Raw genomic sequence first — 27710 nt, 5'->3', positions numbered from 1 at the left:
AAAATGCATGAAGACACAAAAACTAGATAAAATAGAAAAGTACATACATTAGAAAAAGGCTTTTTGGATAAAAAAATTGCAAACGCTAAATACAGGCCAAATTCGATGCTAACTCTGTCTTTAAAAAGTAACCTTTATTTACTCACACTCATTCAAAATTCTTCCCAGGAAAACACTGTGTAAATGGACTATGAGACTTTCCCTCAGATCTAGGAGAAAAACTAATTTCATGAGGAAATCTGGAAAACACCTTATCATCAAATATCCCCTTGCATTAAGTGAGAAACCATTTGGCTTTCTGATCCTGAATGGGGAAAACAAACTTAAAGAACACTCAAATGCAAGCCTTCATTGAAGCAAATTAATGTTAAATAACACGGTTTAACTATTCTTTAGATCTGTCACGGGAAGATACAAGACTGAGTTCAGCATCTGTGTTTTAGTGTAAGTAAAGGGCCTAACTTATTATTTTAGCATGGTATAACTTTTCATTGGTAGTTAAAAAAACAACGTGTGTTACCCCTACCCTTTAAAAACAGTACCTACATTAAACAAAGCAAATGGTAATGCAGGTAGTATTCAAACATATAGGGATTTATAAATGCAGACCAATATTTTGATGTATTATATGTAAGCCTTACTATTATAACAGTTCTAAAAGCCACTGCTGGTTTTCTTGTATTTCTAAAATTCAGAGTGTCTCAAGAATACCTTAGAAATGTCTTTAAAGCAATGATGTATGCAGCCCTGAGGAGAAGGACTTACGGGGTTGGTTGACAAGCTTACCATGAGCTGCCAGTGTGCACCGGCAGCCCAGAAAGCCAACTGTGTGCTGGGCTGCATCAAAAGGAGCGTGACCAGCACGTTAAAGGGCGTGATTCTACCCCTGTACTCCACTCACATGAGACCCCCACCTGCAGTACTGTGATTCAGCTCTGGGGCCCCAACACAAGAGGGATGTGGACCTGTTGGAATAAGTCCAGAGGAAGCCACAAAGATGCTTTGAGGACTGGAGCACTTATGCTATGGAGACAGGCTGAGAGAGCTGGGCTTGTTCATCCTGGAGAAGAAAAGGCTTCAGGAAGACCTTAGAGCAGCTTCCAGTGCCTCAAGAAATCTGGAGAGGGACTTTTTACAAGGGCCTGTAGGGACAGGACAAGGGGGAACAGCTTTGAACTGACAGAAGGGAGACTGAGATGAGATAGGAAGAAGAAATTCTTTATTGTGAGGGTGTTGAGGCCCTGGCACAGGCTGCCCAGAGACACTGTGGCTGCCCCATCCTTGGCAGTGTTCAAAGTCAGGCTGGACAGGGCTTGGAGCAACCTGGTCTAGTGGGAGGTGCCCTTGCCCATGGCAGGGGGTTGGAACTAGTTGAGCTTTGAAGTCCCTTCCAACACAAACCATTGTATGATTCTATGATTACTTGACTCTTATCCTTAAGGGAAGCTAGTGAGACTAACACTGCTATACAAGTATGTGGGATACTTCATTGGTAAAATAAAGTTTTACATACAGTAAAAAACATTTTATGATTCTATTATTTTTAAAAGGCATTTTAGCAAATGTACTAGGCAGTACAAACTATGATCTGACTATACTCAAGAAAATGTTCAGAATTTTTACAGAGTGCTATGTGTTGGACGAAAATGCAGCTACTACAGGGCCTTGTACTTGATGGATCATTAATTCCAGGATTATGTCATTTGACCACAGGGTATTACTTTATATCTGAAAAGACAGCTAATGCCATGGTTTTTCTTTTGGTCTTTCTCACTGTAGTAGACATCACATGATGATTTTATACAATCCTTTCATCAGGGAAAAAAGGCTGACACGCCAAGTCAACCGCGCTTTGTCTCACCAAGTACTTTCCAGGTGGGGTAATGGGGTTATCAAGGCAGGAATTGCTTTAAAAAGCCATTACATAGGTGTGTTGTTGCTGTTGGACAAAAAAAAAAAAAACAACAAAAAAACATTATCACTTTACTGTGTTACAAAGAACTTAAATTTATAAATTGAAACTAATGTGGAGAGATGCTGGGGATAAATTGTAGAAAAGGGAAAAAATAGTCTAAGCCATTTTCCAAGTAAAATAAAAAGATCAAAAAGTTCTTTCAGTGCTGGATTTTTTGTCTGTCAGCTTTGATTGTTTGTTTTTTTTTTCCAATGTAAATGTTATCACAGAAACAGTGGTGTTGTTACGAAATTACTGCAGATGAGTAAGTTGTAACTTCCTGTTTGCATGAAAAACCTGAACATTTGCCCCTGATCTTGAGTGCCTTATTATCACTTAACTGAGATAAACATGAGCCATGAGGCTGATGAAGCTGATGAAGCCTGGTTCAGTGTCATCATGCTATGAATACTTAGGAGGTCGTAAAATTTAAACAGTCATGGAATTTCCATTAAAATAAACCTCTCTGTAACTTTGCCAATTGAAAAGACAACGAAAAGTAATGTTGAGCCTTTTAGGTAAATGAAAACTTCATGCAGCTAGCCAAAAGAAAAACAAAATATAAGAGCCCTGTTTTCAAAATATGAGAAATTTACATAGTATGAAGGTATCTCCCATCCAAAATCTCAGCTTTAGTTAATGGGGCAATAGGGAGTGAGTACAAGCTTATCTTTACTTGAAACTCCCAACGCTGTTTAGCAATCTTGGTTTAGCCACAGTGTTTTGTTAATGACTCAGGGGGACAGAAATACAGAACTTCCCACTATTGCCCTTCCCTCTTAGGAGGTATGAATCCTACTTTTTTCCCTGGATGGTGCTGGAACAAAAGCATCTTTTCCTTTTGCCTAATATAAGACTTTTTTTTTTCCAATTAGTCATACAGTTGAGATCCAGCCACACACACGCAGAGCCAAGAATATCCATGCAGGAGGATACCTAATCACCAAAGCATGAACATTTTTCCACTGTCAGCTATAACAACATGCAGAGGAGGTTTCATACATTCCGCTGCCCTCTTTTGTATTCGGAGCCATAGCCAGAGTCCAAAGCAGACTTCAGTTATACCAGTACACATGATAAAACAACCAAATACAGTGAGACTGAGGTAATGATAGATTTAGCAAGATAAATATCAAATCATCTTACTACAAATGAATGAATGGTCTTTACAAGATTTATTGCCTTATTGTTGACTAAATCAATAGCCTTTGAGATTGAAATCCTCATACAGATTGCACCCTAATACCAATAAAACGATCACCTAAAAAGAAAGCAGCATATTTTCACAAAATACCAACCTATGCCACACTTCCTTATCCATCTCCTTACTCCATAAGTGGAAAGGATAGAGTAACTGCCTCATTTGCACAAATGATGAAAATCTTCAAGAGACAAATATAAGCCTGTGACACCCACTCCAGTCATAACTTCCCAACACTGGCAAATCTTATGCTGCACAATGCTACAGCACAAAGCTGTGCAAGGCTGTTAAAACACCCAGTTCAAACTAAATAGGTCAAAGATAGATACAGCCATACCAAACTGGTGGTTTAGGCTTCCAGACAAAGCCTCCTATTGTCTAGAATCACCCACTTCGGGATGGGTGGGGAGACAAATCTCACCATAAGGGGAAACATAAGGAGGAATCAGGAGAGGTTTTTATAAATATTTTCCTTTTCAAAGCTTCTTTCTCTTTTTTTTAGCACAGATCAAAATAACCAGTCTTAGAATTTCATCTAAAAATATTTAAGAACAAAACAGTTCTCTTAAATTACTCTGGTGCATCAAAACACATGGTGCGGGGAGAGGAAGGACAGTACAACTATCAAAGTGATAAAACCTTCTACAACAAGGGGCTACACCGAATTCTTTTACAATGCAATAAAAACACACCACAGAGTTGAAAACGTTTGAGATGCTGTTAGTGTATAGTATACAACAGCTTCTGTAAGTTTCCTCAATCCTGAATTTTGATACCTGAAACAGAGAATGAAAGCAGTAGGGAAAGCTGTTTCCAAAAGCAGTACTTATAATTGAGCATCAATGGATTTTACTGCATGTCTCAGAAGAGCAAAACAATACATTGCCTGACCAAGCAGATCTTCCTGTACTAAACCCAAAATCTGCAACTCATTAGCATAGAAATTCAAAATTGTTTTATGAGCATCTTTTCCTTTGTAACAGTTCATAGAGCTGTCTGCATTTCATCAGAGTATTCTAAGTGCAGGAGCTCTTTAAACACTCTCAGTACTACATTTTTCGATGCTGACAAAGAGCTATGCTTTCAAGCATTCTATGCTGGAGCAGGTACGGTTCTAGATCAAAGTTTTCTTTGTAAAACTGGCAGGTTTCTGCAAGAGAAACTTCACCATCACAAAACTGGGTTTGTTACATTTTTATGAAAAGCCATGGGAGCATGAAGGTATGCTATGTCTACCAACACAATTCCCACTTTTCTTGACCAAGGAAGAGCTAGGACCCCAAAGATGAAGAGTAAAATAGTATGAATAATGATGAAGATTGTTTCCTTTTGGAAAACAAGCACATAGAAAATTCAGTTGGTTTATATTTATTTGCTGCATATTGCTCAAATATGTACACTCTGATTAACTCCAACTGATTAGATAGGTCTCTGAAGAATTTTTTGGGTTTTTGTCAGAATGAAAATTCACAGTGATCCTGTTCTCTAAAATTCCATGGCCAAATAATGAAGATATTTATCTATATGTCAGACAATTAGCTGCTATTCCATGTATGCCAAACTATAAAATACATAAAACCATAAAGCACCTAAAAAGCACATTTGACAACCGCTCTGCTCACTGGTTTTGTTGTCTAGCTCAGTGAGCTTTTGATCCTTCTCTTGTACATAAAGACACATTTAATTGCATATACAAAAAATGGACAACTACGCAAAACAAATATAACTCACAAAACAACCTTTAACTCTTCAGTAATCTATTCCCTGAGCAAGACTGTGGAAATACTTTCAATAATATTGAGCTTTGCTGTGCTAGTCTGTGAAGGCTGTGAAAGGAGAAAAGGGAGAGAGAATAGATGTGTCTTTAAAACAAATGGGTTTGGACCTTTGTCTCAAAACTGATCAGAAACAGAAAACATTCTGCTATATTAAGAGCACTCCTTTTACAGTTTTTCCCACAAGAAATATCTTTTTCCTGGAAAAAGCTCCTAGGCAGCTGGCAGATGAAGCCAACTGTTAGGCTTTCAAAAGGAGGAACCACCTCTCCAGTCAGTTGCATAGACAGAGCAGTACTAGGGCTCAGCAAGCTGTAAGAGCAGTTTTTCCACCATTTGCTTTCCCAGATTGTTTCTTCTTTATAAGATTCAGAACATTCCCCTATTGCTATGGATTAAAGCACACAAAAACAAAAGTAAATTTTCAGTCACAAAATTATCTGGTGTGAAGAATGGAGACAAGTGAATACAAATACTTACCCACCTTGACCTATAACTCGTGGATTTTGGTAGTTTGAATATGAAATGTAAAACATCTTGCAAAGGAAAGGATTACTGATCTTGTTTATGCTTATGACAATCTTGAAGAATATACTATCTGGCAAATAAAAAATTCTTCCCCATGCTTGTCCTGAAAAAAATAGAGCCTCCTGCACATTCTGAAACTCTGACAGTTAACTGAGAGAGAAAAAAATCCAAAGTATTTTACATAACAGTTTCACTGGAATTGTGGGGATGCTGTGGCAATTGTAGTAAGAAGTCAAATACCAGAACTTTTAGTTTTGTTACAGTAGCACGTTCAGCTATTGAATTAACTAGATAAACAGGAATAAGGAAAAAAAAAAGTTCAGTGCTTACACAACATTTTTAATTCAGCTCTATTTCTATCTACAGTTGCAGGATAACTGCAGATAAAAGGACTGCTTCATACTTCAGTTTTGCAACAGAATCAACAAAAGCATGCATGTGAGCAAGCTTGCTCTGCAGTTGATTCCTTTTTAAGTTCATGTGCTTCTAAGTGCAAAAGCTAGCCTGAAATACATGCCTACTGATACTTGAAAGCCTTTAAAAAAAAAATTTTTATTCTAACTTTCTGGCCATAGCCATACAAACACATCCAGTACAGCTATATGCACCCCTGAATTTGAGGGCATTTTCTATCACACGTTTGTTTGGCAATTTTCACATAGTCATAACCATGTTAAATCAAATCCAACTGATTGCAATGCTAAAATGCTCAGAAGCCCCACAGCGAAGCATCTTTACATTTGGGAATTGTTAATGTGCTATATAAACATTTTGCCTTCCAAAGCCACCATGTATACCACAATGTCAAAAGCAGTATAATGTACACAGAAACACACACATGCAGACATCTCTACAGATTATTTTCTAGTGTATTTTTACATGAGTGTAACCACTGTGCTGGGAGATGTAGGACAAGGGGAGATCCCTATTCCCCTTCACAAATATACTGCTGTTTTAATTGAGAAAATATGTTGTGCAGGAACAGTAAAAGAACACTTTCAGCCACCAGTTTAAAAATTGTACTATATGGTCTTGCAAGGGTATTTTTTTTGTGTGTTACAGGCTGGTGAGAAGGGCAATACGTATTTTCAGCATGAAAGCTTCAAATTCCATGAATGAACTTCTATTGCCCAGCTTCTTTTCTGAAAGAGCCAAGTTGTTATGCACAGGAAAGAATAAACAAAGTAAATTTGGTACTACAAGAACTATCAGCTTAATATTTCTTTCCTCCAGAGGAGCTGAGGTGAGAGTAAATGCAAATAACAAGCAATGCTGGCATAAGGTAAAGGCTTGAACAACTCCTCCAAAGATTAATACAAAGCAGCTAGTATGGCTACATAATGGCTGTTGCATTTGTCTCACCTATATGACCATGTATCTGTGCTAATATGATACTGAAGCCAAAAGCAAGTGTTTGAAAATAAGACCCAATTCTGTACAGCCACTACCATGCAGCTGAGCTTAGCATGGCCTTTGTACAGATGGAGAAAAGGACCCGTAAAGCTGGAGGAAAGCTTAACTAAAAAAAAAAACAAACAAGTAATGTTTAAGAAGAAAAAATAATTGTGAAAGAAGAAAAACTCTTGCTTGCTGGACCTCTGTAAAACCCTACTCTTGCATTTATTTTGTGATACAATCATGAGACAAGCAAAGACAACCTCACAGAGTCAGAACTTTCCCTTGCTATGTTCACAACACAGAAATGTGGCCTTTTCCTCACACACACAGTGTGGAAGGTGCAGTGGCTTGGCCTTGTCTGGGAGCTGCCAGCTATGCTGTCTGACATGGGGAAGCAGGAGGAGGAATAGGGGCATGCCTTCTAGTAGTTATAAGTTTGCAACTCCACATATGGAGCTTGGCATCAACAGGTAAACAGAGAAAAGCCACAGGTACAAATGTCCTCATTTTCCCAGGTCAGATTTCTCACTAGTTGTACACAGTTAGAAAAGAACTCTGAAGAATACATCTAATTAATTGCACAGAACCTGTGCTGCTTTTTCCATTAACAAAACAGTTAAATAATCAGAGGGAAGGAGTGAGGGATGATATAAAAATCTGCCTTGTACTGCAAAGATAAGCAATACCTCTGGAGGAACACATCATATTGCATAAATGTTGAAGCAGTGATGGATGAACCTGAATTCTTTTAGAGGCTGCGTCTAATCATCTACCAAAAGCACCTCCACATTAGCACCAAAAATCAGTGGTCAAATGTGCTTTCCATTTCCTGCAACATGAATCACAAGTTGTCCCTAACCCTTGTTTCCTTATGAGGTAGGGGCAGGCAGTGGTGGGGGTTTATACTGTGCTAGCAGTAAGACACTGTCATCATAACACAGGGAATCAACCATTCTATTATACACAAAGAGAAAGACATTTTCTTTTGTCTTAGTGCATTTATTATTTTATTACACTGAAACACAATGCCCTTTTTACCCAGAGAATAATTGACAAATGCATTATTTCCCAATTCATTGCCACAAAGCTAGAATGAGTTAATACGTGCCTGAAAAATCCTGTTAAGCCATTATGACCTGCTGGTTTTACTGTTAAATTTCAAGCAGTTAACAAGTCCATTACTCACTGTACCATATACTCTAAGCACAGATGAACAGCAAAGCAGCCTGTCTCCTGCATCTATCTACTCTGCCTGGCATATGGAATGCAAATGTTCACAGCATAAGCAGATAAACGCACTGTAATTCCCACATGAAGATGCATCTAGAACCTACCCATGTGGTTTGTCTTTCCCTACCAGAAGTTTTTTGGCTATTAATTACATTAGTGGTGATTATTAATCAGAGACACAGCTTACTAGAGATCTTCAGTATCTGGCAGAAACATTCCTCTACAGTGAAATACAGAGACTGATAATGACTTATCAGCCTCTATATGTACTACTGTTAGATACTACTATTTTTATTTTGCAAGACAACTGTAACATGTTTCAGAAAAATATATGCAGATTTCAGAAATCTAATCACAGCATTTTGCGGTATATTTTGACAATCGAATTGAACGAAGAGCTTCTCCACTGTATTGTACACAATTTAAGAAGGCCACATAAATCTAACAGGCTTTAGATTGCTAAGTCAAAATTCCAATGGAGGCAACAATGAACTATAACCAGCTAGACCTTAAAAGCACAGGTGTTTCCTGTGCCCTGCCACATAGGTCTTGCTAACCCAATCCCATGACACAGAAAGGTTTTTCCTTCCATGCTGTAGAAAATAGGATTCAACACTAAGTGGCTTGAGCAGAAAAGCACATGCAATGCATTTTCATACAACTTGCCACAGTCTGTGGAAAATACTGTGTGTACGAGAGCATGAAGACTGCGTGAAGTGTTTAAAGTCTGCATTGCTGCTGATCAGCTATAGTATACTTCAGAAATCGGTAAGTAATGCCTCTGACCGGAGGTACCTTGACTGCTGCTATCACAAATAATACGAAGCTATATGAGGAGAAGAATTTAAAAAAAAAAAAATTAGTAAAAACTTCCACAGTTTGAAGTTTATACTCACAGTTTCAGATTAAACTTCCGAGTACTTCTGCCTATACCATTTTTGCTGATACTAAATAATACCTTTCCTCACATGACATGTTCTTAATAGGTAGTAACACCCATATGGTTTGTTGTGAATTAGGTTGCTAAATGTGTTAGGACTGCTGGGAAGTACAGAGGAGAAATATAAATAGATTAAAACAAAAGAAAAATAACATATGCTCACTCAAGCTTTCAGCACATAAGGACAAGAGAATTCTAAAACAGAGGAGAGAAAAAAGAAAAAAGAAAAAAAGAAAAACAAACACCAAACCTTGACAGGTTGCTAGTCCAAGAATGGCTGTATTCACATCAACTACAAAGAAATCCCATGTGATTCTGAATTTCTTCTGCTCCCTCACACTAGGATTAGAGCAGAGACAGCTCATCTCCCCTCACAGCAAGCTACATGTTACCTGTGGAGTCAAATACAATCGGCTGGCAGTTTCTGTTGGAATTCCAGTTACATTTGAGCACCTGGCCTCCTTCTACAATGTTGTGCTGGGTAGTGTTTGCTTTCGGAGCTCCCACCAGAAGAAATACCCTGCAGTAAAAAGAAATAAAACAAAAGTTTCGACACCCAAGGCATACACGTTGTTACTTTAAAACACCTGAAGAGTTACTAAATCAAAAGCCTTGCTCAGTCAACTTTAGATCAGACAAGAACAACTTTGAGTTTCAGAGAAATTCATATTAGGATTCAGGACTTGGGTCCCTTTTTTCTGTAAGCAAAAGCTGCCAAACAAACAAACCCCACCAACATTTACCAAAATAAGAGAAAAATAAATTATTCTGTCCTACTTAAAATGACATTTAAAAACAAGATAAACACTTCTATAATCGGGATTTTTCTTTTTTCCTTTTCAAATATACATATGTACTCAGCGGAACAGGAAATCATGTATTTCTGCAATGTAAAAAGAGTAATTGTCTGGCATTGTTTCTGGTTAATTTTGTGCATAAGAGTAATTCAAGGAACTCAGTAAAAAATGGAAACAATGTACAAACAAAACAGCAGTGCTTCTGAGCTCAGAAGCTACAAACTGGTGAGTCAGCCTAGTACTAGGCAAACACTTTTTAAAATAATCCAAGTACCCAAGTGATGGTCAAGCACAGGTTTGTACATTAATGCATCTTTACTGAAATTCATTACACAGTAATCATCTCTTATTAAAATCTGTTGTGCTTTTATAAATCTCTGCTTATATTAATATGTTACATGCATTCCAAGCAGGAACTGTTGAAGAGATTATGCCTGTGAGGTGGTAAAATTCACAAGTTGCCAAGTAAGCAACAGACCGAAAAAACCCATACCAAACAAGGCTCCTAGCATCTTCCAACAGGCTATTAACATCTTCCAGGGACTGTGACACCTCCAAAATATACTGGACTCATCGGCACTTTCCTGAGGGTAGTAAATTTGAAGTACAGACAAAGACATAGAGAAGATATAAAACTAAATACTTCATCAGCATCCGCTCTGTTGCTTCCATTTAGACTGTTTAAGATAGAAACTTGCTTGTAAGCACAAGTCTTACAATCAGGCACTATGGTTATTTAGTTTTGAAATTGCTGAATGCTGAACAAGCTGCAAGACTGGTTGAAGAGAATGTTTACAGGTAGGCAGATCCAGGCTTACCAAACTTGCTCTGGTTTTCACAGTCATCTCCCAGACTTCACTTTAGTACAGAGCTAAGTTTATATTTCTTAACATGTAAATATCAGGTATAAACAGGTGGTATCTCATCAAAGCTCAATTCATCTGCAGACCAACAGAAGCGCTAGTTCTCAACCATGCAATTTTTCAGAAGCTTAAAAATTTCCTGGTGTGAACCTGAATAGAAAATCCAGGTTAGTTGGCAATCCATTTGTCTTCCTTAGCTGCCATTCAAGATTTCAAGACGAATTTGAAATGCTTTAATCAAAATGTTCTCTCTGGGCATAACAGAAATGCTTAAAAATAAGCATCATAATGCCAAGTAAAAAAACACAGTCATTATTATAATTGCAATCTATTAAACAAGTGGTAGCTTGCCTTCCGCTTTACTCTTACGTCACTAGCTTTTGATAAGCCCCCCAAACTAAATATTTGTTAAAAAAAAAAACATTCCTATTCTAATCATGTACTTTAACAGTTTCTTACAATAATCTTTGATATGAGGTTTATTAAAAAGATTACCAACAAATAAATCGGTATGTGACTCCACAAAGGTTTAGACACTGCTTCTCCCAAAGCAAAAAAAAAAAAAAAAAATCAAGTATCTTTCTCATCACAGAACAAATGAACAGATCGTGGTAGGTCTTATAATAACAGACAAATTAGAGACAGAGAAGCTGCCTCTAGTCCACATATTTTGTGAAAGGGGCAACAGAGGGAAAACTGTTGTTTCCATAGGAATACACCAGCTATGATTTGATATTGTGCACTTCCACATGATGTGGCACAACGCTGCAGATGAAACTGGGAGCGCATTGACAGCTTCGGTCAAGGTGCTTACAGCAATAATCACTCACCAGTGCTTTGCCATGGGCCAATAAACTGGTATTTCCATGTACTTATAAAATGGAAGGCAGACTGTCAAATGCAATTCGTTTAAACCATGTCATGTATGAGAAACCTTTTCTAGTTTTTATAAGGTTATGTTCATCAACTTTGTATTATATGCCCTCTACCAGGCATCACACAGCACCCTGATACAAGACTACTGGAACAGGGCTTTAATACTGGACTCCTAAATATGCTTTATTTTGGTATCCAGCAGGTCAAAATACACTATGAAACAGCTGCTTGAGCATTCAGGAACTAGTAACTCTCCTTTGTTATCAAGCTAGTCAATCCAAGTAGCTTTAGCTCAACTAAATTCACGCAATCTCTAGTACTTATATGGAGAAAAAGCGACAAATACAATTTCACCTAATACCATTAGAGCCTGTTTCTGTAAAATTTGCAAAGCTACTTTGTTCCAATTATGAGCTTAAATTTAAGCACCAGGGGGTGCAACACCAGGAGTTCACTTAGCAGATACACAGTAACTTCTAATTACACACAAAAAAAAAAAGAGAGAAAAACATTCCTTCAAAGACATAAAGGAGTCTTCCATGCTGCCTGAAAACCACTAGTGTTCCTAGTTACTAAAAGAAAAAAGCCATCAGTGTTTTATTTTACAGCCATGCACTTTGAGATCACTACCTATTACAAAAATAATTGAAAGGTTCCAAACAGTGATTCCAATTACAGTTAGTTCACATAGGTACTTATCAGAAAGCAAGGAAGAAAGTTTATCACCCACATTTACCAGTCTTATGATAACTTTTTGCAGCCACACATGCCAGCTTAGAAATAAAGGGAGAGACACAAATAGAATATTTTTCTTAAGTACCAAGACTTAAATAGGATTAAGACAGCACAGAAAGATGTTGCAACACATGCAAGTCAAGACAGGATGACTTTTAATATTGTAGGCAATAAAGAAATGCAAATAAAGCTAGGCTGATATATTGCATAAAGGCTTGCTCAATAGCTATAAAATTTGTTCATAAGGTTTTATGAGTTAGAGAATTCCCCACAGCATGACAGAAGCTAGCAGCCTTTTCAGCTTTAAGATAGGAAAGGAGGAGGAAAAGTGACAAAAGCTGGATCTTAATGTAGCCCACACTTGAGAAATGCAGACTATGCAACACCATGACTTTGAAGTTAGTGCCACAACTATTCAAAAGTCTGAAATACACCAGCCTCTGCTCAGTTGTCATGTAATATGAAATGGGAACATATTCAGAAAGCAGATGCAGAGTGTTTACATGGAACTTCTTTTCCAGAGTCAGCAACAGCTTCGTGACATGCACAGACACAATGCAACCCATACGAGGCACTTCTGCAAAGAGCAGCCAAAAAAGAGGACAGAGGAAATTCTGAGATTTCAATGGGACAAAGCCCATGAGATATAATGAAGCAAAATGCCATACCTTCATCTTTCTACACGCTATTTATCACCACCGGTAGCTGCATAAGCAACGGACTAGGTAAGGCTATTCAGAAAACCTAGCAGTGCAGTTTGTGCCACGATAGGGAGCCTGCTTCCCAGTGAGAGGGCCTCAGCAGGCAGAGCCACTCCAGACCGGGAGCAGATGGAGCTGAGCTGGGGGTGGCGTGGCTCTGCCCAGCAGTGCCAGTGGCTGTGCACACCAGTGCCAGGGTCCTGCCACAGAGACCCCATTTTGTGTGGGCCACCACGGGCACTGGAGCTGCTAGCCCAGAGGGGACAGGCACAGCTCAGCATAGCTCGTTCATGAAATCATCACAGCTGTATCATGAAATCACAGAATGGTTTGAGTTGGAAGGGACCTTAAAGCTCATCCACTTCCAACCCTCTGCTATGGGCAGGGACACCTCCCACTAGACCAGTCTGCTCCAAGCCCCGTCCAACTTGGCCTTGAACACTGCCAGGGATGGAGCAGCCACAGCTTCTCTGGGCACCCTGTGCCAGCACCTCACCACCCTCACAGGGAAGAACTTCTACCTCATATATCACCTAAGTCTCCCCCCTGTCAATTTAAAATCATTCTCCCTTGTCCTGTCACTGCATGCCCCTGTAAAAAGCCCCTCTCCCGGTTTCTTGTTGGCCCCTTCAGGCACCAGGAGCTGCTCTAAGGTCTCCCCGAAGCCAGGGGAGCCTTCTCCAGGCCAAACAAGCCCAGCTTTCTCAGCCTGTCTCCATAGCCGAGGTGCTCCAGCCCGCTGATCAGCTGCGTTCGGCACCGGGCCCGAGCGAACGTCTCCCATCAATGAACCGCTCCGAATCTCTTCCGAGAACTGCCCAGGCGTCATCTCTGCCGTGTGAGCTATAAGGGAGCAGCCCGGCCGCTGACACGGGGACGGCAGCAACCCCGCCAGAGGAGAGAACAGAAGAAAGGAAGGAAAGGAGCCGCAGGGCCAGGGCCCCCTACTCCCAGGGAGCGGCAGCCCCGACAGACGCCGGCCGGTAGCGCGTCGGTGGGCAGAAGAGGGCGGGCACTTACGAGGACGGGTCGGGAGCGAAGAAGTCCACGGCGAAGCCGAAGTAGCTGCCCTGCGGACCCGAGTACACGGCCGGGCGCTCCACGTCCAGGTTGAAGGCGCCGCCGGGGACCAGCGCGCCGCCCAGCAGTGCTAGCAGCCACAGCCACGGCCCCGCCATGGCCCGACCCGGCAGGAACGAAGCGAAGTGACGGAGGATACGGAGGAGCCGCGCGTTTCCCGCGGTCGGCGGCGGCGCGGAGAGGGAAATCACTTCCTCTCGCCCTACGCCCAGCTCCCTTTTCTGCGCGGGACGGGAGAGGCAGGAAGGAGAAGCGGCATCATGTGGTGCCGGAGGCGGGCCTTGCCGTGCGCCGCACCGGGCCCGGCCAGGCTGTAGCGCCACTCCCTCTCGCCCTCCCTCACTGCCTGCTGCAGGCACGGCCGGGTCTAGCTGTGGGAGCGCCGGTGCCCAGCCAGGGAGAGGCTCTACCCCGCTCCGCTGCGGCTGGAGCGACAGGCGGCTGCGGTTCAGATGGACGGGAGGGAAAGCACCCGAGCCCTAAGCAGTTTGTGCTGGATCCCAAGGCCAGAGAAGCACTAAAAGCAAGAGGAGACGGTATGCATAGTTCGTCTTAAAACGTCATCCTTGGTAAAACCTTCTCAGTAAAGCCTTTCTTGCCAAGTCTTGAAACAACTTCTGTTGTGAAAAGAGTGAAATAAGTGTGGACTCATCATTGAGGAAAAAAAACATCGTTTTTCAAATTAATGGAATAGTAAACGGAGTAGTTTAAAGTCACACGGTCCCCACAGAGCCCCGCAGCAGCCCCAGCACTGATAGAGATGCCCAGCAGCAGCTGCAGGGCTGAGTCTGTAAAACCTCCCTCCTGAAGGTCTGGTCACTGCGCAGTCCACCTGGGAAACAGCTAGTGTCCAACTCGAACGCTTCGGACCAAGATTGTGGCCCTTCTGTCATCTGTCACTACGGAGAGTTTAGTGCTGCCATTGCAGTAGCTCAGAGAGTTGTAGGCTGCCAAACTCCCCGTGGCCTTGCCCACCTCAGCCTACAGCAAAGTTCAACATCTGCTTGGTCTAGCAGTGTTTCAGGAAAAAGCAAGCATACTGGAACACCTATGAAGTGGAATTAAATCCTATTAATACTGTTACTATGTTACCAGCATCCACACTATCGCTTTAAGTCTGAACTTTCAGCCTTGCTTCTCATGTGAGCGTGATAAAAAGAAGAGGAATAATGATGTTTCAAGCCCTAAATACAAGCTAAAAAATATCCCATACATATTTACCAAGGGATAGAATCAGAGTCAAGGGAATCCTAAAGAAAAAAGAAAAACATTAAGAAAACAAGTACACGAAGATCTGCAAAGATATGAAAAAAAAACCCAACAAAACAAACAAACAAAAAAAAACCTCAGAAAACACATCATGTTCTAGAGACATTATCCTGAGGCCTTCAACAGAAATGATGAATTCTAACACAATAGTTGTAACAAGAAGATGAAAAGCCTACCAAAAAAAGACTTGCAAGAATTGAAGGTACATCAGTTGGAGTGTCTTTCCAAAAGACTGCTATAACTCTCCCCCAAACTTTTGAAATGGATATGGGACCTACTAGTGACATTTTTGACTTTTAGTCTATGAAAGATCATTTTACTTTGAAATCTATTAAATTGACAGTGCATGGACTTTTACAGGCTCAGTTCTAAAAAAAAATCAGGTAAAGCCAACAAGGTTCAGAGCAAGCAGAATTAGAAGCTGCTTATTTAGAATGTTTTCTTTGGGAAACTATCACTAAAACAATCAGGAATATTGGGTAGGCAACTGAATACAGCCAGAAGCATAGTGTTTGTGAAAAAACTGCTAGTTAACCTTTTGAAGAGAGACATAATTTAACAACCATGAAGTATTCCTGAAGTTTTAACACAATTGGCTTAATTCAATAGATACAAAGTAGCATATTGAAACTTTGAACTAGGTGCCTTTAACATTGCCTGGTTTCATTTTAATGAATTGTTCCTTCAAAGAACCCAAGGACCTTTTTTTTTCTGAAAAAAAAAAAAGGGGGGGGGGGGGCATTTTTCATCACTTAAGGAATCACATATCAGAGTACCAGTTTCCTGTTTTCTCTTGGAGTGCAAATTTACAGTCACTGTTGGGTTTGGTTTGATCTTTCTTTTAATAATGTCTGATCAGCCTACATTCACTGGTACCATGGTATTTAGGCTTGCAAGAACAAATGTGTCATGTATAATTTATCCTAAGGGAAAGGACTGAACATTAATACTGGGTGATCATTTCAATTTCTTTTTAAATACATACAGGAATTTCCTTAAATTAAAAATAACTTCAACACTTATATCTTAATACAGCCAGATTTCGTGTTAACAGGCAAGATAAATTAAGTAGCCTTGAAGTCAACAGAAAATATAATAGAGAAAGAGGGTGAGTGATGGCAATATTTTAAAAGCCAGATGTAAAATATGTAAACTAGGTTGTACACCATGGATTCTTGACAAGCCTACTGACACTAACCTACTGTTAAAAGGCTTGGGTTTTCTTACAAGTTCATTTGGAAAGATTACCCATACAAGGAAAAAAAAGAAAACAAGTATGGAAAGAGAGAAAGGGGAATTCACAATATATTGTTCTCACTGAAAAGGGGCTGCAAGTTCAGTTTTTATGTATAAAATGCTTTAGATCTTGTTTCTTCCCATCTAGAAATACATCACCTCAAAACTTGCACAACCCTGCAGTGCTGCTGCTCCACTGTAAGCAATAATATTTTTCAAATTTATGCTTAAAAAATAAGTACATTTTAAATGTAGGTTTTTCAGCAATCTCATGGTTTTAACACAAAGGGAGAACCGAACCCCCAAATGTTTCCATTTACTCATTCTCATAATTTTCCTGTCCTCAGTAAAGTATATCACAGCTTGACAAATAGCAGCACACAGTGGTTTGTTCAAGTAAATCTGTGGCAGAGCCAGAAAGAACCACCAGGTAATTCTGTGCTCCAGTCACTTGTTCTTGATACCAAGCAATAATAGTAATTCCTTAAGGAAGCCATCTTAAGAATTCTTATTCTATCAAGAAACAGAGGAGTTCTTATACCTAGATTTGATACTTGTTGCTAATTTTCCTGACTTGGCCACCTCTTCATAGATAAAAATAAATAAATAAATCATTAAGGTGAATTTTTATAGTTATTTACTGACTTTCTTGCAACTATTGTACTACAGACCCAATCAATGCAAAACTGTAGATGAGTTAGTACGTTACTAAATTCTAGCAAGTAGGACAATAAAGTAGAGTGGTTTATATGTACTTTGATTAATAAGTCAGTAATTTAGGGAAAAGGAAGATTTTTTCTTGATTATACAACTTCACAACATTACACAAATAGTGAGGGATACATTATTTTTAAGGTATCAGAATTGCATTACCAAATAATAATTTCTGGGTTTCTAAGGATTGGCTGTGTGTAGCACTACTACTTGTTGTCAGCAATTGCTAAATAACAGGCCAGAGGAATAATTCCGGTTTTATACAGTCAGGGATTACTCATCCCCAGGGAAGTCTATCTTCAAACCATTTCCTCTCTTCAAGAAGATAACTGCTTTTTCAACAGCTGTTTTGTGCATATCTGTTCTTTCCATCATTTGACCCAAGGTGAAGATGTCTGTTTTTTTCTGACTCAGCACTCTACTCCACATTCCCACTGATTTTAGTCATCAGTCGCAAGCGGAAGCAGTGTCGTTGCTGCTGTCTAGCCTTAATGCAGAACACAGTCAGAGTCAGTCTAGGCAGCCAGGAAGCATAGGCACCCTATAGCATACCATATATGGTATCATATCAAATGAAGTGCACCAGCTTGGGATTACACTTCTAATCAAAGTAAATCTTGCTGTAAAAGAAGGAAAGTATTTTCTGTTGCAAAAGAGATCAAGTGATTGATTCCATTGCTTGCATTGAACTACTATGTCCAGCAGAATCACGGATGGAGGAATGAAAGCCTAAACCAGACTTGGCAGTTAACTTGAAGCAGGAAACACCCAGTGAAGATATGATTTTTCTTTACTAGCTTGTTTAGTTCTCAGCATGACTAAAATAAACAGCTACTGAGATCATATTACAGAATGTAAACATATGAACTGTATGTTTCTAAAATACAGAAATGCTCTCCCATCATCTCAAGTTTTCAATTTACAGGCTACTGATTAAGATATCCAGTGGTGAAAATTAACCACTAAGAAGTGGGCAGCAGGCACTTTTAACAAGGCACCAAATTTTTTCTTTGCATTTATAATTGAATACAATTATTTTGCAATTCTTTGAGGCCAAAAAAAACTGCTTTCCATTATTCAATAGATGAAACTAGTTTCCTGTTACAAGTTTTTAGTCTTGTTAGTTTTTACTCATACAGGTAGTTAGTAACACATCCAAATAAAAACTGCAAGATGCAAAGCACTTAGCACTTCTGCTAGACATGTACTCAGTTGTTTTACTGCTCCTAAATCTCTGGCCTGTAACATGGATGTAGTATTTCAGAATATTTTCCTTTACAATTATGCCTCCTTTTGACATTACGCTCATCAGCAAGAAGTGGACAAAATCCTATAATTTGCTAGATATTGCAGATGCACAAGCCACCATGGTCCTACTTGCAAAGGCGCAGCAAGACATCCAGCATACAAGCGATAAGCTTCAGCCTCTTAGGGGATACAGTGCTTTACAGTACCAGTGGTGTTAGTATCTGGAGCAAATAAAGGATTACCACTGATTTGTTAATGATTACTGCTATTAGTCACCCAGAAAAGCCTTTGTCAACATGAAAGTTTTAGTACATATTTTGCTCTTGTGACATCCAGACACTTGAACTTTTAAGGAGGCTTAGCTGCCCCAAACTTTTTAAGAACTGACTTGGTTTTTAAGAAGGTCATATAAAGCAAGCCTAACTTGTCCAAAAAGATGGACTTTACATGTTATTTTGGTTTGGTCAGTTGATGCCTTTTATTTATATTTTAATATTAATCTTTCATATTAATTTTCTTTATAATATTAAATCTAAAAAATATGGAAGCATTATTGGGTGAGAATCACAAAGAAACCACTACAGCAATGTTGTAAGCTTGATTTGCCTTATTGCCCCTATGAGCAATTCACCACATCAACAAAATCTCATTCTTTTTTTTTTTTCTGCAAAAGCTTTCTTTAGCCTAGGGCTATAGGAGTATGTTTTCTTTAGGACAATGACTAAACTTTAAAATCAGGTTCTACCTGGTGAGCAACTTTCAGTGGTGTTTGAAATCTTCCAGTTCAAAAGCAAGTGAAGCATATCAGGATTTTTCCTGATTTTTTCAGCACCGATAGCTGTATTCAGTCTTAGTCAGTGTCTTTCCACAAGCCCTTTTTTGTGTTTTATAGACTGCTTGTTACTCACCAGTTTGTTTTTTGGTTTTTGATTTTTTTTACGCTACATCTTTAGAGCATCAAATACAGGGATAACTTTTCTTGATTTACAAAAGGATTCATATTTCTCTAGTCTGACAAGGTGAGTCACTATAAATCATACGTGTGTGTGTCAGGTTTTGCTTCACAGAGCACTTCTGCAGATCTAGTAAATATATCCAGATGTTGCTCAGTAACACCCCCAGAGACCTAAATATTTTTTAAATATATTTTTAAACATCTTACTCTAGAGAAAAGAATCAACAGGAAATAATATAAAAGAAGAAACAGATCAGAAAAAAAACCTCCTGACCTCTGTAATATTCTCTGCAAAATCTCAGTAAAAATGCGTATACAAGATGTAACAGAGGCACAAAAAGCTAAATACCACCCTGTTCCATTGTGGAAACACCAGCCCAGAGGGGAAAGCCTGGGAAGTCACCACACCTACCCCCCAAACCATGGTAAAGGAGTTTTCAGGAGACAGGCAGGGAGAACCTGGGGTCTCATGTCTTCCAGTGGGAAAGGTCTTGGCAGAGCTATCTAGAAGGGGATAGGGAGAATTTGCTAATCTAGAGAAGATAACAGAGTTGGCTTTCTGCCTCAAGTAGGAAAACAAATGAAACATTGAAATCACAGTCTTGCTTTGCTTTTCCATCTCACATGGAGTATCCGTGCTGTTTACAGACGTGTTGCTTTATTTCTGCTTCTCCTACCCTACTGAAAGGGCTAACCTTGCATAGCACCTATGTAACCCACTAGATGAAAATGCTCCAGCTCTCTCTGAGTTACTACTGCAGTACCAGCTTATTTAAAGGCTGATACCATCAGACAGAACCACACTTAGACCTTTTGCCACATCCTAATCTACCCTTCTACTTTTATCCTGCAGAGCCAGTAAATACATAGCAGGCACAATCGACATGAGTGCTAATATTATGCTTGGTTAAGTAAAGAACCATCCTTACCTTCATGGCTCTCTCCTCCACCTTTTTCTACCTTTTGAGAGAAGGTAAATCACTTGCTGTACGCCATGAATTTAACTTTTTATATTCACAAAAGGTCCTCTTGAACACACTACTTTTATGCAGTTCCACAAAGCTGAGAAAGACACCATTATTTGCCCAACGCCTTAATGCTGATTCTTAGTTGCATCTAAATTTCTTTCCCAAGAACCTTTCCTTTCTTTTGCTTCACACTGCTTTCATACAATTCTGTATTTTCTGATGAGACCATCAGCCATAGCAAGTGCATACGGAGCAGGTTCCTGGAACACACATGCAGTCTTTATTTAGAAAGTGCCAAGTGACAACATCTGGCAAAAATACTCATGAAACAGCATTCTTCCTGGAGCAAAGAGAAACAGAACACTTCCCTACAACCAGGATCTGTAGGCACAGAGGACAGGGGTCACTTTCCAATAGGTTTCCATTTATGGAGAATTTTAGGAAGACAAGAGGCATTTTCTAGTTTTCTTCCATTCTTGCCTGCTTCTGGTTATACAGGAATACTGGAGATTACTGCTTCCTGTTATATAGCTATAACCATTCTGTCTTTAGTGCAAATGAGCTTTGATTTAGTAAAAGTGTGGCTGCTTATGTATGATTCACTTTCTCTTCCCTAGTTTTTGAGAACTTTTCACTAATTTTTCCTAGTTTTTTTGGTCATGCATTTTCTAAATACCCAAATAAAGCTCAGTCTTAAAGAGCAGTCATCACTGCTTTAACAATTTACTATTCCAGAAACATAATGCAACATTCTGCCTTGAAGTATCTGTACTCTAGTGCCCCTGTATCACAGTAACACTTCCACATTCCTGCTCCAGGAAACAAAACCAAGTTTAAAACTTACAAAGAATTCTCTGGTTAACACTTAGGGAAAATAAATTCTTCAGACTGCACTGTGCTTAGTAATGAATTCAGACTTTTATTGTGTTGAAAAATAGTAAGATGCAGAGCAAGTAGGATTGAAAGACAATGAGTCAAGAAGAGCCAAGCTCCTTTCCATCTAACACTGTGAATATTCTTTTACACTCAAATACAGAAGCACTAAAAGATTGCAATAAGGCAGATTGACATGGAGAAAGGTATTTCCCTCCCTTTCTGTCTCAAAAACAGTGCTTCAGGTGTTTAACCCCATGGCCTTGATAAAGCAGCTCAGCCATCAACTCTAGCCTTTAGGCTTCAGAGGACATCTTGCAGAACAAGCTTCCTTCCTCTTCCCCATGAGGACATCCCCTTTCTCCAAAAACAAAGAACACCAACTCACCCTCACTTCGAAAGCCATTATATTTTGATCCTCTGTATCCAAAGAATACTGTCCTGTCTGGAATTAATATAAAACCAAAGCATCTTGTTATCTACGAAACATTATACTAGTGACTATGTTTTTGTGGAGTTAAAGAATAAATGTTTATGTCAAGGAATAAAACTAAAGCAAGTGGATCATTACAGAATCAGGTCTTTAACCCTTCTAACAGAGGGTCTAGCCAGGAGGGTGTGTGTTTGTTTTGTTTTAGAGGGTTTTTTATTGTTTGCTCCCAAGACATTAGCCTGCAATTGCCAGGAGGTTGCTCCTATAAAATCCTGCGTCTAGACATGGGTACTGCTGGTGAAAGAACTTTTTTTTGCATCTATCAAAAAGAAGTCTGCCAGTTAATGCACTCATCAGTGACAGAAATAGCAGATGCTTCTGCTTTGAATAAAGAAAACATTTAAAAGCTCTTTCCTTTTTGCTACCTTGGGTAAAAATTCCTCATTCCACTTCTCCCTACCTTCCCGCACATCCAGAGAACAGGAAGTTATTTATGTATAAGCAAGTGTTCTGTAGAATTGTAATTTGGTATTTTTGTGGAAGACCCTGTGTGGGACAAGATCTAGCATGACTATTTATAAAATATAGACATTTTGTACTGGTAAGTAAAAGACTGAATAGCTTGTGGTAAAAGGCTGACACTACTGAGATGAAGTGTAGTTCTGACTCCTACTAGCTTCTCATCCAGTGGAAAAGTTCCTAAAGGTGAAACAAGAGCAGTTAAAGACATTCCTTTTGATCCCTTATAGTTTATCCCCTCTTATTTTGGCTTTTTTAGACAGATCTTTGCTATATCCTTTCTGCCAGGCTTTCCTAATCCTCCTTCTCTCCATTTTATAAATAGAACTCATGAGTGTTTAGGCCCATACTAAGAGCATGCGCTGCCAGGCAATGCTGTGCTTTGCTCTGTGTTTGGGGAGGTAGCCCAAAGGGAGAATGAAGCCAGCTGCTTTATACAGTCATTACTACACTAGTTGAATATGGATCAGAGAGGCCAGTCAGTAGGTAGTGTTTATACTTGGAAGACAGAAAGAAACAACCAAAAGAAAGCAATGAAGAGTAAGGATTAAATGTTACTTGACTAGAAGCTTTGCTGTTATGCGATTTTTAAGGAAGCATTAAGTTGCTCCTGTAGGATTTTCAAAGTGGAGAGCAATTAATCTTTTTCTTAAGTAGTCTACTGTTCCCAAGCCATGACAACTAAACTACTTGACATGTCAGACATTACTAAGACTGGTAGAAAACACTGACTGAAAGCTTGTGATGGATTTGTATTATTCTATGAAGAACAAACTACCATGATGTCTTCGATCCAATCTTTACATGCAATATTCAGAGCACAAGACTGACAGCCTCAGCAACAGACGGTAAACTAAGGAATAAATCAGGAATGGAGATGAAACATGAACAGCACCAAAGATCTCCTAGAATAGCTAGTCTGTTAACATACACTAGAGTCCTGAGAAATGTAAGGTTTAAGCCAATTTACTACAACTATAGAAAATATGCTACACCCAAGTTATATGCTGAGAAGGCAGTTTTATTTCAACACAGATCCAAGGATACAGCATCCATAGGACACATTTCCCTAGTGGCAGACTGTACAAATTATGTTGTTTTGCCTTGTGAGCCTTCTATAATAATTTGCTTCTGCTTCTTTTCATGCCTTTATTATTATTATTATTATTTTGGAAGGGAAAGCTGTGATGCTTTCTTTTCCATTTTATTTTCCTTTTAATTTAGGAGTCCATCTTAGTCTGATTAGGTATACTTAAGGTACATCTCGGGTATACTTCAGGAACTCCTCCTCAGTTTTAAGCCAGACTTGCTCAAATTAAGGTCTAAATGTATTACAACACTCTGTAACCACAAATGTAAAATAGATTACCTCTGAGGTCTCTTTCACTAAACAGAAAGGAAATGCTGCTATTTTATGATTGAAAGATGTGATTACTTTTGCCATTCGTTTCAATAATGTGCTATGAAAGAGCCTACTGTGCTCACATATGAGGGATATAACATCATAGATGAATAAAATATCTTGGCCTTATTGCCAATAGCAGCAACAGCCACTCTCCGTAAAAAGACGGAGAATCTCTTGAAATGCAACAACTAAAAGTGACAGACTAAGCCAAGGTCACTTCTATGCCTCTAAGGGTAGTGTGAGGGAAAGAGAGAAGGGTGATTTGCAGATAGATACCGCTGTAAAAGCACTTAAGGTGTTCACAGCTACATAAAATATGTCTGGTACATAACCAGAGGGAAAAATTAGTATTTGCTTCATTAAAGATTTCACTGATTAAGTCCCATTCACAGCAATGAATCAAGCACCTTAAGAGAGAATTTTTAACTAAATTAAAATTATTTTTAATTAAAATTTCTAATTCTGTAAAAAAGGTTTCTAGCACTGAAACACATCAAGGGATTGTGTTCTTCATATGTAAAATATATCAGCTCCTTTTTTTATATCCGTTTTCTCTACTTGGCATCAAATCAAAGCTAAGGAAGGCACAGGATATCACTTCCTTCAAGTACTTTTCCCTAGGGGTCCAATAATACAAGGGAGAAGGAGTCACGTTCAAAACAAGATGTAGCAGAGCTGTGGAACTGTTGGTTTTCCAAAGGATGCTAAAAATGCATAAGAATTCAAGGGAGAAACAGGGAACACACTCAGAAGAGGAAGCCATCACAGGCTACATCTACTAGAGTAAATTGTTGGAAGCAAAGTACAACAAGCTCCGAGATGTGCATGGGCTCGTGCTTCTCTTACCTTTTGCTTCCCCATGTGTCTGGCTTTTAGAGTGTGATAAATGGGTCTCTTGGTCAGATGCAGTGCAGCTGCTGTTATAGTGGTGTTTGCAGTTCCTCTGGCCTTCCCATAGCTCATTTTTCCAATTCTTGCCCTTTTTTATGTTATTCAGAGAGTATTTCTGCTGAGATACTTCAGGTAGATATACATGAGAAATGTTTGCGTATGAGAGCAATCTTGTTCTCTCAGTTTAAGACTGTAATAATTTCACTGTGAGGGAGACAGAGCTTTAGCCTTGTTAATATTTTCAGTTTAGTCACTCCATCATGCTACAGTTTCAGTAAGTTACTAAAACCACTCCACATAGCACAGAAATAACAAACACTGTTTATGAAACTTCTGTTATTTGCAAAATATAAGCTTATAAAATATTTAAGACTGCATTGCTTATTATGCTCAGGTCATTTTTAAAAAGGGGCATGCACATTACAAAATAAGCAGAAATCAGCATTCAGAATGTCTGACACTGTTTTGACACTTGTTATTCTACACATCTGATGAATGAGCTGTAAAAGAAAATCTAATACTTTGAAAAATACTAATTTGTATGTGTCACTTCTTTATGCACAATTTGCTTAATACACGTAATCTATTATGACAGCGTTGAATTGCAAAGAAAAGTACCACTGGTTCCAAAGCTTATCAACAGCAAAACCTCCCCTTGATAAAAAAAGCAGTTGGGAAGCGTTGTCCATTCCGTTACAAACAACTAATAGGTAATGTGATGTTTCATAGAATCATAGAATAGTTAGGGTTGGAAAGGACCTTAAGATCATCCAGTTCAAATTTTTTCCAGGCCTTTAACAGCAGTGTTGATTGTTACTCAGAGCTCCCCGAGTTTTATAAAGTAGTGGCAAGCATAGAATTCAATCACAGAGGTCTCAAAAAGAAACAAAACCAAAAAAACAACCTATAAGAATTTAAAGCTAACCAATTTAAGCAGTTCAAGCGTGCTACAGAAATGATATTTTAACATACAGCAGAATTCAAAGCCAACAAATACTTTATTCCCACAATAGCAAACACCAAGAATGAAAGGCATGGGTTTTCTGCCATGTTTTTTATATTGTTTTTGTCTAGTAACAAAGGTACTGTGAAGGCTAAGTGCTAAACTAGTGCATTGCCTCAGTGAATGTTAAAGCCATAGTTTTACTATGCCTCGCACACAGTGATCTTTTAAGATAGGTATAAAACTAGACAATGCAAGGAATGGTGGAGGCTGCAAGGAACAGGAATTACAGAGGTGTTCTTCCCCTGGCTTATGATCCTTTCCAGTCTGACCTCCATCCAGTGAGTGTCTCACACCAAGCCTTCCTGCTCCTTTAACTGTGAAACACTAATTTTGACCAATACAAACTGGACGGCCACTGAAGTGAAGATACTGTTATTTTAGAATTCAGATTCTCATTTTTCCATGACTCCCTTTTATATCAGGCTAATCTCAAGAAACTGGCATCGATAGCAATAACTTGGTGGTAAGTCACGCTGAAGTAGACTCAATTCTATCACAGCGTTCATTTCCAATATATTAATCCGTCACCTAGCTTAAGTCAGGCCTTGGCATTCATTTTTAATTGAGCATTAACTGACTGAAACGCCCAATCAGCTGCAAATTTAGGCTTCTTTAACCCACAAGATCAGGAACTTCTAACAGGTTATATTCAAGCCTATCTTCAAACAGAAGGAAGAAGTAGCAGCATATTGCTACTAATCCTCAAAAGCATGCCTGAATACTACACTAACAAAGACTTCTTTAAAAGCAGTCACCCTACTTTCATGGTTAGAAAGCTAGACAGACCAACCAAGCAAAGAGGCTGGAAGAAGTCCAGTTAGAAATGCCAAAGTTGAAAGTGTGAAAACCAAAAAGGCATAGCAAACTACCATTTCCAGACCACCTGAAGTAATCCACCGAAAACTACTGCCTACGAAACCAAGTTTTTCTTCAATTTACAGATACTCAAGATACTCTAATACCATGCAAAGCAGCTGTTGTAATGTTTAAATGATGCATGCATAGAATCCTAGAATAGGGTTGGAAAGGACCTCAAGATCATAAAGTTCCAACCCCTCACACTAAACCATGTCACCCAAGGCTCTGTCCAACCTGGACTTGAGCACCGTCAGGGATGGAGCATTTTCAACTTCCTTGGGCAACCCATTCCAGTGCCTCACTCAAAAGCACACACACGCACTCCTTTCCCTGCTCATTTACCTCTGTGTTTTATTATCTGAAATGAGTTACCCTGTCATTCCTCCACTGTGAAATGCAAATTAACAACACTGACTGGGCCAAGGATTTAACCTGTTTAGATGAGTGAAACAGATCAGATCAGCGTTATATACAACACACCAGCCTCTAAGACACAAAATATAGAAAGCCATTTTCATTCTTCATAATGATTACTTTTATTCCCATTTAAAATATACAACTTCAGAAAATTATGAATCATACATTCCAATGGTTTGCATTCTTAAGTGTCCTGATATCCAAGTATCCTAGTACTGGCCAGTATAATACAATAATCTGTCAGCACTGTTTACAGAGATTCTTCTAAGAAGAATCTATAGATTCTTCTTTCTATAAATAAATATTTGTATCTGATATTGCAGCTCTTCCTTAAACACTTACAAGTCAATTTCAGTAGGCTTCCTTCTCCCAACACTGCTTGTTGTTCCTATAGGAAAAAACAAATGCCACAGACCCCCAAAAGGGCAAAATAATTAAGTCAGCCAATTTAAAAACAGCATTCAAGATTCAAGAGTCAATTTAGTAGTGTCAGAAATAACCAATAAAGCTAATATTACCACCCAAAAGCAGTTTAAGAAAGGTCACTAACAATGCCACAAATCTTAACGACCTTTTAAATAGTAATTTAAAGGCTTTAGGGAAAAAAAATGATTATACAAATGATAGCACTAGCTCAGCAATACTATTGCAGATACTGTTTGTGTGGCAAGGAGGCATAGCCCTTGAAAAAGCCCCACTACTGAGAAATCTTTATGACAGGGATTCAGTAGATTTTTGAAGGGCACATTGACTCCATTTAAGCCTGACAGTTAAGTGCTGCCTACATGGTACACAATGCAGAGTACAACACTGCTCCACTTTGAGGCGACTTAGTACTGC

At 39.1% G+C, this 27710-nt stretch overlaps 1 protein-coding gene across 1 annotated transcript in view; it reads right to left on the bottom strand.

The window, feature by feature from the left end:
• Positions 1-14378, bottom strand: part of ITGAV (integrin subunit alpha V) — a 47466-nt gene extending 33088 nt beyond the window's left edge. The window contains exons 1-2 of the mRNA XM_062631016.1: positions 14019-14378; positions 9419-9546 (exon numbers count right to left, since the gene is read on the bottom strand). Coding sequence (XP_062487000.1) covers positions 9419-9546; positions 14019-14176 — 286 coding nt within the window. The 5' untranslated portion in view covers positions 14177-14378. The remainder of the gene's footprint in view (positions 1-9418; positions 9547-14018) is intronic.
• Between the last annotated feature and the right edge of the window lie 13332 nt (positions 14379-27710).

This window comes from Pezoporus occidentalis, unplaced genomic scaffold (genome assembly GCF_034315485.1).
Source record: "Pezoporus occidentalis ecotype Australia unplaced genomic scaffold, CSIRO_AGI_Poc_V1 ctg363, whole genome shotgun sequence".
Classification (NCBI taxonomy): Eukaryota; Metazoa; Chordata; class Aves; order Psittaciformes; family Psittacidae; genus Pezoporus; species Pezoporus occidentalis.
Note: the sequence above shows the minus strand (reverse complement) of the source record. Positions and strands in the feature narration are given on the sequence as shown.